This window comes from Planococcus citri, chromosome 5 (assembly GCF_950023065.1).
Source record: "Planococcus citri chromosome 5, ihPlaCitr1.1, whole genome shotgun sequence".
NCBI lineage: Eukaryota > Metazoa > Arthropoda > Insecta > Hemiptera > Pseudococcidae > Planococcus > Planococcus citri.
Window position 1 is genome coordinate 54,064,996 of NC_088681.1, and position 19,405 is coordinate 54,084,400.

The window sequence follows — 19,405 nt, forward strand, 5'->3', positions numbered from 1 at the left end:
CACGAACGGTTCACTCGAAGAACAGGCGTATTCGAGTAATTCACTTGAGAATGAACGATTCACTCCAGAAATGAATCGTTCTCGAACGATTTTTTTCAAGAAATGAAAAAGTAATTGTTCACAAACGATTCACTAGAGTTGTTTTTTCATCTTTCACGATCGTTTCACTCGAGAAACAGGCAGTTCACAAACGATTCATTTCAGAATGAACGATCCTCTTGAGAAACGAATCATTCGTGAACGGGTTTTTCAAGAAATGAATCATTTACGAACGATTTCTTCAAAAATAAATCATTCACGAACGGTTTACTCGAAAAACAGACCATTCACAAACTATTCATTTGACTTTAAAGAATGAAGTACTCACTTGAGAAATGAACCGTTCACGAATGATTTGTTCAAAAAAAAAAAATGAATCATTCGTGAACAATTTAAAATTTATTTTGAAATGAATTCTTTCAAGAGATGAATCGTTCACGAACTGTTCACTCGAAGAACTCCCTTAAAGAATGATTCATTCAGAAACGATTCCTTCGATAAATGAATCGTTCGCGAACGATTTCTTCGAAAAATCGTTGAAAAATGAATCATTCGCAAACCGGTTAACTCAAAAAAGAAACAGTTCATTGACGATTCATTTGAGAATGAACGATTCACTCGAAAATGAATTGTTCGCGAACGATTTCTTTGAAAAATGAATCATTCACAAACCGGTTTACTCGAAAAAGAAACAGTTCATCAACGATTCATTTGAGAATAAACGATTCACTCGAGAAATGAATCGTTCGCGAACGATTTCTTCGAAAAATTGTTGAAAAATGAATCATTCACAAACCGGTTTAGTTTACTCGAATAAGAAACAGTTCATTGATGATTCATTTGAGAATGAACGATTCACTCGAAAATGAATCGTTCGCGAACGATTTCTTTGAAAAATGAATCATTTACAAACCGGTTTACTCGATAAAGAAACAGTTCATCAACGATTCATTTGAAAATGAACGATTCACCCAAAAAATGAATCGTTCGCGAACGATTTCTTCGAAAAATTGTTGAAAAATGAATCCTTCACAAACCGGTTTACTCGAATAAGAAACAGTTCATTGACGATTCATTTGAGAATGAACGATTCGTTCGAGAAATGAATCGTTCGCGAACGATTCGTTCGAGAAATGAATCGTTCGCGAACGATTTCTTTGAAAAATGAATCATTTACAAACCGGTTCACTCGAAAAAGAAACAGTTCATCAACGATTCATTTGAGAATGAACAATTCACTCGAAAATAAATTGTTCTCGAACGATTCCTTCGAAAAATCTTTGAAAAATGAATCATTCCCAAACCGGTTTACTCGAAAAATAAACTGTTCGTCAACGATTCATTTGAGAATGAACGATTCACGCGAGAAATGAATCGTTGACGAACGATTTCTTCAAAAAATAAATCATTCACAAACGATTCAATTAAGTATCCAAAAAATAAACGATTTTTTCAAAAAATGAATCGTTCACGAACGTTTAACTCGAAAAACCGACTCACTAGGAAAATGAATCATTCTCGAATGACTTCTTAAAGAAGTGTATTGTTCAAGAAAGATTCACGTGAAAAAGGAATCGTTCACGAGCAGTTCACTCGGAATTGAATCGTTCAATCGACTCGTTCTCAAGCGATTAAATTAATTTGAGAAGGTATCAATCAGTCGTTCCTGAACGAGTTGGATCGAAAAGAACTGGATTGTTGGCGAAAAATTCATTCCAGAAGAATTATGTGTAAGTTATTCATTGTCGTAGACAAAAATGCATTCCAAAAACAGAAGTATAGAATATTGACATGTATCTGAAATTCTGAATGTTTTATTAGCCAAAAAATTGCCAAAAATTGGAAAAATTAGCCCAAAAATTCTTAAAGAGTTGAACATTTCTCATTCTAGATTACTTGGTAAAAGCACACTGCACATTTTTCAAGTTTTTGAATAGTTCATGATTTTCATCTGGTAATTTCAAGTTCCTATTGCTTGTGAATTACACCATTCCAATTGCCTAAATTTTTTCGAACCAGACCAGGAGGAAAAAAGAGCGCAATCCGAAAAAAAATTGAAACAAAAAATCTTGAACTTTATTTATTGTAATCTGAAAGGCACACACGAGGTTTTTGCACTTGAATTTTAGAACACTCAGTGACATTATTTCCTTTTGAGTTCAGATCTTGGTTGCATTAAATTCAGACCCATCTTTGGAATTGAGGCAGCTACTTCTCAAACTTTAAAAAATTGAAAATACTTTTGTAAATTTAAGAACTCGAAGGGATCTCGACTTGAAATTTGTCGTCAAATTTGAAAAACTATCGATATTTTTTCAAACACCATAAATACCGCGGTGATTTGCCAAGACGGTGCCAATTGGCCAAGATTTATTCATCCTTAATCGTGACTTTTTTTTTTACTATTCGCTGTTCTAGTCGATTTACAATGACGACCACCTTGAAAAAAACCGCTGCCGCGTTACCTTTTAGCGCTTTTAAGTAGTAAATTTACGACGATAGCGATGTACATTTAGATAAGCGAGCAGGACATTATAAGTGTTGAGTTTTATTGATCTGGTAACGACATTTAAAACGCGCCAAGATTAGAAAAAGAAGCGGTCTTCGACTCTTCGCTTCGCTCTTCTGCGCGATGTTGTGTACTGCACGAAGCACCAGCACGATGCAGTCGGATGAAAATAAAAAATCGTATTATACTACGAGTACTACATGCATGTAGCTGGAGCGGAGCAGATCTCTGGATGTGGAAGGCGCAGCCAGCGTATAGTAAAATATTACCTACGAAAGGTAGAAGAAAAATAGAAACCGGTTCGAAGCGTTGCGTGGTGCGCGGCTGTGCGCCTCTATAAGAATACATCGACTTGGAGCACGCATTAGTCGTATTATCTCGACACCTGGTCCAAGTCGCGGCTTTACCTTACCCCTGTAAGCCCTTCTACTCTGTGCTGAACGGCCGTTGTACTCTTGGTCTTCACGTTTGTAGTAAAAAATCATAGTACAAGTTATCTCCAACGTGGGCAACCGGTTTGCCGGAGAATAAACCGCGGTTTGTGAATCAGTGCTACCAGTTGGATGAATCTTTCAGGTAATAGATACCCGAACCGGTTGGGAAATTCATCGTGGACTGGTCAAGTTCCGAAATTAGGCGCGCAAATCGAATTAGGACACTTGTACCGTGTGTTTGGGTGATGATTTTTTTCAATAGGTTATCACTATAAAGAGACACCTTGCTAGAGGGATTTGTTATGTAATTACGTCATCATTGCTGCAGTATGGATCACAAAAACAATACGTAGGAATACTAGACGTACGTTTTAATTATGTTTTCGACGACGATACGCTCCAACGAGTGCAGGAAAATGCTCATTAAACGGATCCTAACAAAGGGTAATACGCCTTTTTGATAAACACAGCAGTTACTTTGGTAACTGTATCAACAGTTGTTGTTGTTGGGTTGTCGGGGTGAATCGATCATCATCACGGTTCAAGGGTGAACTTGGTAAATTCCGCTTCTGCTTATACCCAGAACAACTACTCGTTTCACTCAGTTGAATGTTTCATCTTGCGAATCGAAATCGACGATGGTAGATTTTAATCCATACTTTTTGATAAGGAGATCACCTCGATGGCCTTGTTTCCTATGGACCTAATCGGTGCTCAATTCCGTGAACTGATCTGCATTGCTGCTGACCAACTTGACTGTTCCTTCCTTGGAGAAGATCCTCGTTAGTTCTGCGGATTCGTATTGCTTTCAAGGAACCTTGAGAGAAATCCTGGCGCTGGAATATAAACACAGAAACACCTTCAATATGCAAATGAAATGATTCAGCTCTCGAGTTATAACCCGCACATGTCTTCGAATAAAACACATTTCGTTAATTAGACGACAATCGAGAACAAAGTATACCATACCCAGCCATGAGACAGAAGGGGTCTGACTTGTGACTGTTGATGAGCCAAAACCATCAGCATTTACGACTATACGATGATGAGTCATACTCGTAGTACTACGACGACAAATGCCCCTCCATTGGTAACACTGCCTGCTCGCCTCATATACGAGTACTATTGCATCCGTAGGTAGGTAGAGAGGTACCATGGTACTCTCGTTGCTAATGTAAGCACCATCACCACTACTACTTGTGCAACGGAGCGTCTTTCCGCCACCTGTACTACAGGTATACGCCTTTCTATATACTACGAGAACTGGTGCCTAAACTAAACCCAGGTACCAGAGTACCCTGTACCTGAGACCTGACTTACGAGTATTCGTGTTCTGTTTCGCTTTCGAGGCAGTTATGTGGTGCTCTTGTGACTATACGATTTTTCGTCGCGAAAATGCTATTGCGTTATTGATGTTTACATTTTGGCGTTCGATATTTTGTTGTTTATGTGCGTTGAAAATGTAGTGCGATAATAGTGCCCCCTCTGTATTTTGTGTATTGTGTCGGATTTGGATATTTGTGTGCTGATTTCAAAATGAAGGAACGTGGTAATTTCAAAAGGAGAGCTGTGTTTCATATTACGAAGGTAAGACTAAGAGATGGTTTTGCATTGGATTAGCTTGGGGCTATGTTGCGAGAGCGTGTGTTTAGGGATATTTTTGGAGGTAGGTGGGTTTTGATTTGAGGATTGGGCTTGAGAGAATGATGTGGAAGGCTGATGAAGAATTTGCCAATTTTGTTGTCTTTGAGATACTTATTTGAATAAGCATCAAAGAATCTTTTGGAGAGTCAATCGAAGACTCACTGAATACGTGCAGATTGCAAAAACTGCAACCATTGAAGGATCATACTTGAGTATTTTGGTGTTTGGTGTGGAAAATTCTCTTGTAATTATGATAATTGAAGAATGAAGATGTCCTCCGAGTGTTTTTATTTGATGTGGGTGCACAGCAATAATTTTTGATGATATTTTTGCATTTATGTGTAATTTCAACATGTTTGCAACACTTTTTCTTGCACTTTCGACACATTTCGTTGTAATTACGTTACTTCTTGCTAATTTTCAGTAATTTCAATGTTTTTTAATAATGTTTTTACATCATTTCAATTGTTTTAACAACTTTCTAAATCAATTTTTTGGCAGATTTCATTAAATTTTCATTAGATACTTTGTGATAATTTTACAAGGTTTCAATGTTTTTTCAGTGTTTTTACATCATTTTAACACATTTTCATCTACTTCTGCCAAATTTTCCCCAAAATTTTATCATTTTTTTGGCATTTTACAGTGTTTTAAATGCTTTTACTTGAGTTTAAAAATTTCATCATTATTTTATGCAAATTTTGCTAAATTTTGCCAAATTTCGCTGGAATTTCATGATTTTTGGTAATTTTAAATGCTTCATTTCTTTTTGAAAGTCATTTTCGTAACGTTTCATGCAATTTTTCCTGAATTTTCACTCAATTTTTCAACATTTGTTCTGTTTATGGTAATTTTTACTGACTTTTGTCCTCTTTCGTGTGTTTCTATATAATTTCTTCATGTTTTTCATGTAATGGTGCTTCTTTTCATGCTTTTAAATAATTTTAACAATATTTTTTGCACTTTTAACCGGACTTTTTTTCAAATTTCATTGAAATTCCAGATATTTTGGCGATTTTCAGTTTTTTTCGAGCGTTTATTCCTCATTTTAACACGTTTTCAATTCCGTATTCGTGTACCTATTTTTGGGTGAATTTCACCGAGATTTTATTTCTCTTTGGTGATTTTTAAAAATGAATCACCTATTTGATTGGTAATTATGTAAAATTTTGGGTTTTACTTTTCATTTTTCTCAAAAAAAAATCACTTGCTTTGCTTGAAAATTTTTGTTGTGATGATCACCCCCTCTCCCCTCCCCTCCCCTCCCCCAATCATAAAAGAGGGAGTTGATGCGTTAAACTCGTTTTAAATATCATCAAATTCGAGAGTGTTTTGTAGAGAAGTGTTTTTTCAAAATTGTCAAAATGTTTTCAACTTTTTCTAAAATTGTTCCTATAAATAATTATTTTGTAGTTTTTCCCAAAATTGTTGAAAATTTCCACTTTTTTTGCCTGAATATTCAAAAAAATGATTGATTTTTGCCTTAGTTGTCTAAAAAGTTGGGTTTTTTTCCAAAATTGTCTAAGAAAGGTCTCTGATTATTGTCAAATTTGTCAAGAAGCCTTTTTTCTGTTAAAATTGCCAAAAAGTCTCAATTTTTCAAAAAAAGTTTTGTTTTTTGTAAAGTGCTAGAAAAGCATTGCTTTTTCTGCCAAAAACTGTCAAAAATTGTCAAAAAAGGTCTCAGTATTGGTAAAAATTGTCAAGAATCTCCTTTTTTTGTTAAGATTGTCAAAAAGTTGTAATTTCATCAAAAAAATTCTTTTTTTTGCCAAAGTTGCCAGAAATATCCTAATTTGTTTGTTGTTTTTTTTTTTTTTTTTACCATACTTAGCAAAAGTTGTCTAAAAAAAGGTCTCGATAATTATCAAAATCGCCAGGAAACTCTTTTTTCTTTGTTAAAATTGTCAAGAAGTTCCAATTTTTCAAAAAAGTTTTTTGTTTTTTTTGACAAAATTGTCACAAAGGTCTCAGTTTTTTTTCCAAAATTGGCAAAAATTGTCAAAAAAAGTCTGTGTATTTGTCAGAAATTCCAAAAGTTTTTTCCTCAAAATTAGCAAACAGGTCCATTTTTTGCCAAAATTGTCAAAAAGCCTCATCTGATTTTTGTCAGAATTATCATAAGGTCCTCTTTTTTTCCAAATAAGTTCTGTTTTTGCCAAAGTTGCCAAACATTTCTATTTTTTTTTGCCAAAATTGTCAAAAAACCCTTTGTTAAAATTGTCAAAAAGTCCCAATTTTTGAAAAAAGTTTTGGTTTTTTGACAAAGGTTCTAGTTTTTTTTTCAAAATTGGCAAGATTGTCATTGTCAGAAATGCCAAAAAAGCCCTATAGTTTTTTTTTCTTAAAATTAGCAAACAGGTCCATTTTGTTGCCAAAATTGTCAAAAAGCCTCATCTGATTTTTGTCAGAATTGTCATAAGGTCTTCATTTTATCCAAAAAAGTTCTGTTTTTGCCAAAATTGTCAAAAAGTCCTTTGTTAAAATTGTCAAAAAGTCCCAATTTTTGAAATAAGTTTTGGTTTTTTGACAAAATTGGAAATAAGGTTCTAGTTTTTTTCTTAAAATTAGCAAACAGGTCCATTTTGTTGCCAAAATTGTCAAATAGCCTCATCTGATTTTTGTCAGAATTGTCATAAGGTCCTCATTTTATCCAAAAAAAAGTTCTGTTTTTGCCAAAATTGTCAAGAGGTCTTATTTTTTTGCCAAAATTGTCAAAAAGTCGTGTTTTTTTGACAAAATTGCTAGTTTTGTATTTTTTTATTTCCTGAATCAACCTTTGTCATTTTCCATTCTTTTTTTTCATTTTTTCTCTTGTTCTGTTTGAAAATTGAAACATTTTGATCCAAAAAAATTTTGGCTTTAATATGTAAATTAAAAGCCTCTTTTTCACCAAATGGACCGTCTCTCCCTTATTTGAGTGTACTTATAGTTGATATTTGAAGAATCTGGAAAATTGGAAACATTGATCTGGAAAACCCGCAAAAGTCAGGGAAAATCATATCTTCAAAAGAGATTGCCATTCTGTTTAAGTTTTCAGTTTTCTATTGCTGGATTGGATGAATTAGTTCCAAAATGTGACATTGTGGCACTAATTGACAATTTTTATAAAATTCGATATGTGAATTTTTCATTTACTTACTTGTGTCATTGAGCCAAACAATTGATTTTTTTTGGTAAAGTTGTTCCATTAATGGCTGTAAAATCAAACATGGATCTGGATCATTAACCTTCAAAGTTGATCGTGGTTTTTGGAAAAGGTTGGCACTTCATGAAGTCATGTTATTATTAGAGCTTAAAATAACCAAAAAAACAAATCAGAATGCTGAGAGTTTTAATCAAGCAGATATCTTTTGAAAATTAATCATCATCATCATCATCCTCATCCAGTGAGGAGAAGGGTTAATATCTCTTCCTTCTCTTTTCCTTCGGGATCTGGCATAAAATCGTCAATTCTCAGCAACAATATTAAATGACCCTTTTTAATCATCATTGATCATGGTCTGTCATTTTGAAACTTTTATACCTTTTTTCCTCAAAATCGCTAACAACATCTCGATGATCCTGAAATATGAAAAATTCACGCCAGACGATCCTTATCTGCAATGTCAACCTATAGCAAACCACGACAAAACAATCATTCTTTCACAGACTCTATAAGGTCTCCTTTCTTAAGGACATAGCCTCCATTCCTACGAAAGATGCCGTTTGAAAACTTTCTGCCAGAATAGCGAATCCCAGGTGCTTGTAAATTTCATAAGAAGAATTCAATTCGCTGATAGCTATCTCGAGTAGATTGTTATAAGAGATTGCAATCAGTTCTCATCATCAAAAGAGAACTCGACTGACTATATGAAGTAGGTACCTAGTAGGTACTCTGTACTCTGTACCTATAGCTGGTTTTGCTTTTTGTTTTTATGACGAAACGACGCCATTGTCTAGCTTCTGGTAAAACTCGTAGTAGTAGGTACGAGTAAATACACCTCGAAGCTGAGTTTATGCTTCTCAGTGAGTGAGGCCAAAACAAAACATCTCGTTGGCAATAAAGGGTTCTGCGCGTGCTGACAATGGTAACCCCCTCGGATACAGATGTAAAGGAGTAAAACAGATCAGCATGCGCGATGTTTTGTTTTAATTTTATATACGTACGTACGATTTTACTGTTTAAAAACATAGAGAAGACGACGAGACGGAACCGAACAGTGTGTAAATTTATTTCACGTCATGCTGTCGTCTTTGTATTGTTTTTGGTCAGTGACATCGACAATTACATAGCGACTTATGGTGGAAGAGTATAGTACGTGATGAGTAAAGATCAAGTGAAGAGCGGTACATGCGTCGACATCAAGATGAAGACGAAGACGGGATACAGACCCTCAACGTTGATAATCATTGAAGCGTTGAGATAGAGACAAGAAGAGATGGAGGAGATGTAATGCGTTGGCGTCTATTATCGATGAAGTATATGTCTCTTACGCGACTCGACTCGGTTTTTGGGGTTTTGTGGTGTACTGTACTCTGCTCTGTTGTGAGTTGTATTCTCGGATCTACGCGTATAATTTACGTTGAAATTGTAACAAAAGGGTTATCTACATGCTTCGAGGTCGACATTGTCGTATATATGTAGCTTTCTATCTATAGTCGCGAGCAGTATTGTCGCAGCGATCGACACTGGTTCCGTCTCGCTAACAGGACGCGAGCTGATTTTGCGCTTCGCGAAATACACATTCCAAAAACTACCTGTGATACGCTTATAAGAACTCATGTACAATATTTCGTACATACTGCAGAAGCTGTGACCGTGAAATTGACACGAAATTGTTTAATGGAAATCATAATAATAATAAGGAAGGAGAAAGCTAAAAACTTTGAATGCTTCGGTTTGAGGAAGAGGAATGCATATTGCATATGTGTGAAGTGCGTGATGGTGTGATGACACATTCGAGACAATGTGTCTCATTTTATTAGCAGAATTGAAAGTAATGCTGGTTTGAGATGATCTTAAGAAAAGGTGGTTTGTGTTCTGTCCTCGATCTGGATTTAGAAGGCTGTACTCTGTAGAAGAGTAAATGGATAATAATAATTATGTTCGATCGATGAATTCCCATGTTGATGTATTGACTACGTATTTGACTCTATCTATGTACGTACGTATTATTGACATTGAAGTATTTAACGATGGGTTTTTCTTGTTATGTTTCAGGTGCTATGGCATTTGGATATATTTCGAAGGAGTTTCAGAGAACTCTCAGGACATGCTTGCATGTCAGAGTCGTGCATTTTCTGCGCTCTCAAGGTAAGATTTTGAGTTTTTAATTGCAGCATGAGTATAGATATTAGATTTCCCAAAAGATATGGTCGAATGGTATTGTATTGTTAGAAATACATATTAATTGGAATTATGCAGAAGAAAGCCAAAATAAAGTTTTAGGAGTAAAAATCGATTATTTTGGCAAATATTTGGATAAAGTCTGCTTGCAGACTTCTTAATCCCTTTTTTGTTGCAAATAATGGACTTCTGGCTGAGAAATGATCAATTCTTAATTGAATTACATTTTTTCCCTCTCCTCCCCTCGCCTCTTTTGAGGAACGAGATGAAATTTTCAGTAATGCTTCTTCAGGAGAGAGGAGGAGAATAAGACGTTTGGACCTTGAAGTTCATAAGTTTTTTTTTTTTTTTTTTGCTTGATTTTGGGAAGACTTTTCTAAACAACTTGTATGATTTTTCATTAAAAATCATTCTATTTGATTGGATTTAGATCCACTCCTCGTAGGGTTAGAAAAAAAAAAGTAGGTGTCACCTGATAAGAAATTTGACGTAGATCAACTTTTATTGACTTCATTTTTGCTCTAGAATTAATATTTTAGCAGATCTGCAGAGTGAATAAAACTTAATTTGGGGGCATCCACAATTTTGAAGAACACTTACCTCGGATGGAATTGGACTCTGCAAATTCTTGATCAGGCCATAAAAATGGACCAATGTTTTACATTTCAGCTTTCTATCTTAATTTATCATGAAAATCTTATTTTGTGAAGAAAATTTCTCTGATTAAGTGATTAGGTATGAGATCATACTTACATATTCCCAAAAATTTATAGGTCTCCAAAGTCACGAGTTTTTGTGTCTATAGATCAAAAATTGTGACATTTTAATGGCTTACAAAATTTAAAATTTCTGGTCCAAATCACATCAATTTCACGATTGCCAGAATTTTAACTTTTTACACCACTTCTTTTTCCTAATTTCGACATTTTATGCAGAAAAAATGAAAAATTATAAAGAAAGAAAAATGAAGGTGGTTGAGAGATGGATTACCGATTTGAAGACAAGGGAAGGAGTCTAGAACCCCCCCCCCTGATTTTATTCAAAGTGATTTGAGAAATGCTGAAAAGTTTTCCATTTAAACTAGCAAAATGCTGAATTGTATTTTTCAATTTTTAATGAATTTTTGTGGGTTAAAAATAGAAAAAAACATCAAACTTTCATCAAATTTACCTAAAAAGCTGAAATTTGGAACGGATTGGAAACGATTTCAAACCATTTTAAGCAATTCTAGAGACTCCAGAAGATTTTCCAGGGTGTCTAACGGTCATGATAGTCATTCGTGAAAGTCATGAAAAAGTCATGAATTTTGCTTGAAACACACTTGAAAGTTTTTTAGAAGCCCATAAAACGAAAAAAAATTGAAAAATCAAAAATTTGTTCAAAAAATCAGAAAAATTAAAAAATTAAAATACCTACTTGCCCACAAATTGAAAAAAATTTCCTCGCAGTTTCAAGTTATTCAACTTTTTTTTGGAGGGGGGAGGGGGTATTTTCATGCGGTAAAAATGAGAAAAATATGTCTGGAAAAAGTCATGATTTTTTGTCTGGAAGTTTTGTTGAACACCCTGTTTTTGAAAGTTCAGTATAATTTCCATCAAAGTTTAGCTAATGAAATTGAGTTGAAAAGCTAATTCCATCTAGACCCTAATTTCAACATTCTGAGTCAACTGAAGGTGATTTCAAGTCGTTTTGAAGCCTCCAGCAACATGTTGGAAGTACCTTTTTTGATCCAACGGTAGAGGATTAGTGAATTTGTCAAATTTTCAATTTTGAAATCACTTGACAAACAAGCAAAAATTGAGAGCATACGTGTTGAAGTTGATTTTGACAGATTTTATGATATTTTTTTGGAAAAATGGAATTTCCAGCGTATCTCTGGAGGCTCCAGAACAGCTTGAAATCATCTCCAGTGGACTAAGCATGTTGAAATTAGAATATAGAGTATAGCTTTCTAACTTCATCTTTGGTAAAACATTTTATAGACAATTCAACTTTCAAACATCTACTGGAAGCTCCAGAACTGCTGGAATTGGTTAAATAGATTCGAGGGAGGGAGAGGGGGTCAAAAATGTGGTGTGTGCCAAATTTCAGCTTTTGAGGTCTGTTTGGTAAAATTTTGATTTTGTGCATTTTTGCCCCAAATTATTTTGATTTTTTAAAATTTACCAGAAATCGAAAATTGCTCTTAGGGACATATAAAATTTTGAGTGATTATGTTTCAATCTAGCTTTGTTCGGTTTGATTATTTTTTTCATGTCAGTTGGGATTACCCCCCCCCCCCCCCTCAAGTATCAGATTTCAATTTTGAATGAGAAATTTAATACTTTTTTACCTCGAAGGAAATTTTTTATCGCCATATCTCGTGGTCGATGAATTTTGAGGAAATTTTTTCAATTTTTTTCATGAATCGACGATCTACCAAATCTTCTAATTATCAAAAGAAGTCGAAAAAAATGGAGAATTTCAATCGAAAATCATCAGAAGTTGAGAATTTTTCGTACTACTTGTATATTAAAAATCTCCAGAAAAATCAAGTCGACTAAAATGTTGCCTCTGGTTGACTTGGTGAGACTTTTCAAACCAGTATTTCTCAAGTTCTTCTGATGCCTTTTCGTATTACATTAAGTTGGATAATTTATTTAGAAAAAGTAATGCCATCGTAGGATAAAAAAGACGAGTGGTTCCTTTTCTGTCTATAGGTACTAGGTAGTCACGAAAAAAAAAATTTTTTTTGGATCTTCTGTAGGTTGGTAGGTACTTGGTCTATTCAGTCGATCATTTATTCGAGCTTGCGACGAAAAACACGAAATCATTGATTAGAAAAAAAAAAAAAAAACATAACGGATAAATTAAAACACAAATTCTAGTTGTAATAATACATCATCTCGTAAGAATAAAAATACACACCAAAACATGGGGTCAAAACATTCCAAAACTACCAGAAAAAAAAACAACGGAATAAATCTTTCAAAATTAATCACATCTCAGTTCTAAGACTTGCTACACTCACCTGAAAAATAAAACTACCAATTATTTCGACACTTTTGATCGATTAATGACCTCAACACTCGAACCCTACAGAACATCTTATCACTTTTGGCTCAGAAAAAAACACCAAAAAAATACTCGAGGCGAGCCATAAATTTTCTAATTGAAAAAAAAAGAATCAGAAACAACTTTGGCAATTGGTTAGCTAACCATAATACTCATAAGTGTGTATAAACTTCGAAGTAGCCCGCATCGTCGTAAGATCGTAACACAATATACAGTTAGGCCGGGGACATTAATCATTTCTGAATTTTTTTCCCAACTTTTGCATAATCTCTTCGCGTTTGGTAATGTGTAACTCTCACCGGTGACCAAAGTTACTCGAAGAATGAACGAAAAAAAAAAAAACATAACATACTGAAAATTAAACCAAGGGCGAGTAACCTATGTAAGCACGTAGCGGTATCGAATGCTCTTAATAAATACGCATAGGTAAAAGTTATTTTTTTCCAGAGTAATAATAAGACAAGAAGTCGTAAATCTGCGTTCGCGGTCTCCGCGAAGGTACAAGCTACATTTTTTTAACGACGGTCGGTCGTATGCCTAAGAAACAGTCAGCGAAACAGAAAATAAATCAATTGACAAAGCGCCAATTAAAATTCATACCTGGTTATGTAATCGTAGTACCTACCTACCAATAACAACAACAACAGCAATGAGCAACGATCAACGTCGTCACAAGTAGATTATAGTACTCTTACTCTAGCTGGAAAGATTGACTAGGTAGTGGAACTGAACTGGAGTCTGCAAGCCGAAGAAGAGAGAAGAGAAGGTGTGATTTTGTAGGACTCGCTCTGCATCATGTATACCTTTTTCCCCCTGCTTTACCTGGCGTTGTAAAATAATTTTTTTCTCTCTTTTCTAATGCATAGAACCGGTTTACTGTGTGTGCTGCGAGGTCAGAGTACCTTAAGATAGTAATCGAGCAGTGGTTTTCAGTTTACTCGACGACCTGGTTTTTTATTCGCTTTGTAAAAGCGTCAGCAAGAGCGAGCAGTGTGAGTAGGGTTTGTGCGGGTTAGGGTGGTCTCTGGGTGCACAAAGATGGCTGAGATCTGAGAGTGAAATCGGATCTGCCTGGAGATGTAGGTACTGAATTTGCATCGCAGTTGGCAGATACCTGGAAGAAGATTGAACTCGTGTGTGGTTGATTTGCAAATAGGAACGAGAATAAAATTAGCTGGTGAAGTTCTTCGCAGTTCGATTCCTTTTTTCTCCTGTTGATATCCCTATATTATTTTGAAGGGTATAAGTCAATTACGACCCTTCTCCAGGTAGTACCAGGTACGATACTGGGGAAATTTCATTTTCACCTCTACCAAATTTGCTCTTTCAAGTACACTAAAGTGACTTTTCATCGTCTATGGCTCATGTAATAGTCGAAGACTCTTCAACTCTTGCTCGACTGTAATCGATATCGGAGATATTGGCTTGGTTTGGAGAACCCTTACGTGGTTAGCTCGAGGTGTACGTATAGTGAAAACACGATTGAATCGAATAGAAAATATCGACGTCGTCGGCCATTTTGCTGTAAGTCTGTACAAGCTGATTTTGCTTCGCTGGTCTATGCCTACTTCACGTTTTTTCCCTTTACTCGTTGACCTCGTACGGTACTGGTGGCACGTTTTTTTACGAAATCGTTGCCCCAGGACGACGACTATGACGTTGGAGATACGTGTACGTGAATTTCGCGCCAAAATAATCGTGATTATGGGCCCGGCGGTCGGTGGGGATGAGGAGTGAGGACTGTACCAAAAAATACAAACTGTACCGTTTATTGAAGTTGTAGGAAAAAATGTCGATGAAAAATGTGCATGGTTTTATGGATGTGTATAAGTTTTTATGGTTTATTTTGTACGAGCGAGTATGAGTATGTTGCGTAAGTATATAGATTCCTTCTTTCACCTCATCTCTACGTCAGATATAGTTTCCTTAAGGCGTGGAAATATAGTTATAGCTGACGAGAAAATTAACTTATTATATTTAAAAAAGAGTTATCTCACGTTATAATAGTGTGTAATATTTTCTTTCGTATAAGTACGTCTATAGCTAGGTACTTAACGTAGGCTACCTACCTCTCTTCTCAATTGGAGCTATTTTCATCGACTAAGTTGATGTGAATATTACGAGTTTCGAGCCGAATGAGAGAGAAATAGAGAGGAAAAGAGCGAAGGAAAACGTAAAATTATAATTAAAATGCGATTTAGACCTAAGTTAATGATCTTCGTCAAGTTTTTCTGCTACGCGTTTACCATGTACAGTTTTAATTGCAAACGGCGTTCGCGTTGTTGTTGTTGTTGTAGGAAAATTAGACGATGCTGAATGCTGGCTAATTAAGTGTATGGTAGCTTGTTGTGATAAGTTGAACGATCATGTGTGTATTTTTTTTTCGGGCGGATGGTCATCGACCGAAGTGTTGGACTTGGCAGTTGTGATTGTTTTGGTGAGATGCAATTTTTTTCTTGTGGTTTGATAAACATCGTGTTGGTTCCTCAGTCCTCTTTGCCTTTTTATTGGTGCTCGACAGATTGTAGAATCGATGATAGTTATTCAAAAAAGTTCTGTATTTGACAAAATTGCTCTAAAAATTGAAAATGTGTTGAAAAAGTCTGTAGTTTTGCTCAAAAACCCTGAAGTTCGGAGTTTAAAACGAGTCACAATCCCAAGAAAAGTGTTTTACTCTTCTTAGGAAAACTTGAAAAGTAGGAGAGGAGGTGTTGAGACCGAATTTTTGACAAAGAAAGGTGTATGAGAGTGGGGTACAATTGGAGAAACCTGAAGTATGAAAAAAATTTCCACAAAATGTTTACAAAAGTTCCTATATTTTGAGATTTTTTGAACACCCTGTACATTTTGGATATGAATTCTTTTTTTTATTTTTGTGACCAAAAAAATGCAATATTCTATGCAATTTTTGTCATTACAAAAATGCAATCACATGCAAATTTTTGTGACCAAAGAATGCAATTTTGTGACACCAAAAGTGCAATTTTGTGACAAAAATTCAATTTTATGCAATTTTTTAGCTGATAAAATGCAATCTCATGCAATTTTTGTGACCAAAGAATGCTATTTTGTGACACAAAAAGTACAATTTTGTGACTCAGAAGGTTCAATTTTGTAACACAAAAAAGTTCAATTTTGTGACAAAAATTCAATTTTATGCAATTTTTGTAGCTTATACAAATGCAATCTCATGCAATTTTTGTGACCAAAGAATGCAATTTTGTGACACAAAAAGTTGAATTCTGTAACACCAAAAGTGCAATTTTGTGACTAAAATTCAATTTTATGCAATTTTTTAGCTGATAGAAATGGAATCTCATACAATTTTTGTGACTGAAGAATGCAATTTTGTGACACAAATAGTAAAATTTTGTGACTCAGAAGGTGCAGTTTTGTGACACAAAAAAGTTCAATTTTGGTTTTTTGTGACACAAAAAAGTTCAATTTTGGTTTTTTGTGACACAAAAAAGTTCAATTTTGTGACACAAAAAGTTCAATTTTGTGACACAAAAAGTTCAATTTTGTGACACAAAAAGTTCAATTTTGTGACATCAAAAGTGTAATTTTGTGATGAAAATTCAATTTTATTCAATTTTTGTAGCTTATAAAAATGCAATCTCATGCAATTTTGTGACACAAAAAGTGCAATTTGTGACAAAAATTCAATTTTATGCAATTTTTTAGCTGATAGAAATGCAATCTCATGCAATTTTGTGACTCAGAAGGTGCAATTTTGTGACACAAAAAAGTTCAATTTTTGTGACACAAAAAAGTTCAATTTTTGTGACACAAAAAAGTTCAATTTTTGTGACACAAAAAAGTTCAATTTTTGTGACACAAAAAAGTTCAATTTTTGTGACAAAAATTCAATTTTATGCAATTTTTGTAGCGTATAAAAATGCAATCTCATGCAATTTTTGTGACCAAAGAATGCAATTTTGTGACACAAAAAGTTCAACTTTGTGACTGTGACACAAAAAAAGCGCAATTTTGTGACGCAAAAAGTTTAATTATGTGACACAAAAAAGTTCGAATTTTGTGACACAAAAAGTTCGATTTTGTGACACTAAAAAGTTTAATTTTGTGACACAAAAAAGTTCAATTTTGTGACACTAAAAAAAGTTTGATTTTGTGACATTAAAAGTGTAATTTTCTGACCAAAATTCAATTTTATTCAATTTTTGTAGCTTATAAAAATGCAATCTCATGCAATTTCTGTAACACAGAAAGTTCAATTTTGTGACACAATAAAGTGCAATTTTGTAAACAAAAATTTAATTTTGTGCGATTTTTGTGACCAACGAATGCAATTTTTGTGACACAAAAAGTGCAAGTTTGTGACAAAATATTTAATATTATGCAATTTTTGTGACCAAAGAATGCAATTTTATGCAATTTTTCTTTTTTTTAAAATTTCCTGCACTTCTTTAGTAATACAAAACTCATTTGAAAACTTGAAATTTTCTTCAGATAAATTGGCATCACATTTTCAAATTTAAAAATAGGAAAATTAGGTGTACTTACTCGTACTTATTTTTGAAAATGGATTTCTTGAACAAAATTTTGTTGAAATGTACTTTGTGTCAAGATTCTTGAGACATGATTTTTCTGGGAGGGGAGGAGGAAGGATGTAAACAGATGGGACAGTACAGTCAATTGTGTTTCAATTCTCGTTAAAAAAAAATTTTTTCAATAAAGAAGGAAAAATATTTACAAAATTGTTTCAATTTATCGCGAACTCATTGGTGATTTTTCGGCAAGATATATCGTCGGGTGTGTCTAAACGATCACGTGACTCGAAAGCAGTCGCAGTTCAACCTTTTTGGAGCTATCAGCGATTTTTCACATTTCTCCAGAAATTTTAAATAGCACTCTTCCGGAATTTTAGTTCCTCCAGAGCAATTTGAAATTCCTGAAGAAAATTGAAAAATTGCTAAAGGCTTCAGAATGGCTTAAAACGATTGAAAGAATTATTCATATTGGTTCACTTTGTTGAAAAAAAATGTATATTAACTCAGATCACTTTATGAAACAATATACCTACTTACCATCCCACAACACCTATAAGGAGTATTCTAGAGCAATTTCCATTTCTCACCAACTCGTAAACTCGTAGTTATCGACAATAATTTACGAGTATAACTATTTCACCATTCGAAATCATCTTAAACAAACCGTTAAACCTGTCATCTTGTACCTATCAACCTACCTCATTATCAGCTAGAACACCGTTAAATCGAAACCCAAAAATAAAGTCAACATCTCGTAAATCACAACATCCCAGATCGAATATCTCATACTTGTATATTTTCGTATAACGACCCATCATTATGTAGGAAGTAAAATTCACATCCCGATGCATAAGTAAAGTATATTTACTCCGGTCTACTTTATTGATCATCATCAGCATTGTCAACACTCCAGACAACGAACGTCAGAGAAGACAGAAAAAAACTAGATCAATATACTCGGCTGAGAAAGGTCTTATAGATCAGTGATTTCTCGCTCATTAATCAACTTAGGTATATCGGATTCAAAATCTGTCTAACGTTTTCGACAGTCTTCTATATCTCATCGTCAGCCATTAACATCGACGACGACGATCGAGTAGGTATTCTGATCGGGTTTGATATGCCTTTTGGCTGACAAACGTAAGAGTTACCTATCTCGTAAGGTGTAATACAGCTTTTTGGCGCAATCGAAGAGCAACAACAGCTTTCGCAAGTCGACTAGATATCTACATACGATTGCTTCTAGGTATATACAGTTTATAGTATGTAGTATACGGTGATTAAAATTAAAAGCGTAATTATCGAGGAGTAATTAGGTTTAGAGTCACCCGAGGTAAACATTACGGTACAGGTTGGTTTAATAATTAGATTTTATTGTGAAGGAAATTAGTTTTTCCAATAACAATATACTTAGGTACTTCTATATTTTTATAGTATACCTTGGCTTTGTGTTTATGAACTAAAGTAACAACAAGCTGCCGGTGTAGTAGTGTAGGTATAAGGTACACAATACAATTACCAAGAATACGATATATCCAGCAGAGTTATATTTATAATTAGAAAAAAGGAGACTCGAGTACTTTGTAATTAAAATCACATTCGGCGTATATGGAAGCATCCTCTATCCTCATTCCAAAGGTACATATATGAGTATTCAGTCGACTATGGAAGGGGTAAGAGACAGTATTTTGGCAAAAATTAGACATTTTTCGTCTCGAAGATGAGAATTTGAGATATTCGATTCCATTTTCCGATGCATCGTGTATTTCTTTTAAATCATGACATCGTCATTTTTCTGCATCTTTCGCAGATGGTCTCTGGAGTCATAGCTGTCTCTGTTCGAGTATATCACCGATATTTCCAATCTTTTCGATCTGGATCTTTG

The 19,405-nt window shown here is 34.4% G+C and overlaps 1 protein-coding gene across 3 annotated transcripts in view; it reads left to right on the forward strand.

Annotated features, from left to right (window-relative positions):
• Positions 1-19,405, forward strand: part of LOC135846289 (uncharacterized) — a 142,265-nt gene that overhangs the window by 81,038 nt on the left and 41,822 nt on the right. For 2 of the 3 annotated variants that reach the window (XM_065365289.1, XM_065365288.1), the window contains exon 3: positions 9,830-9,922. In XM_065365289.1, the coding sequence (XP_065221361.1) occupies positions 9,830-9,922 (93 nt within the window). Of the gene's footprint in view, positions 1-4,208; positions 4,570-9,829; positions 9,923-19,405 lie in introns of those variants that run through there. The other variant, XM_065365290.1, reaches the window with a different exon arrangement.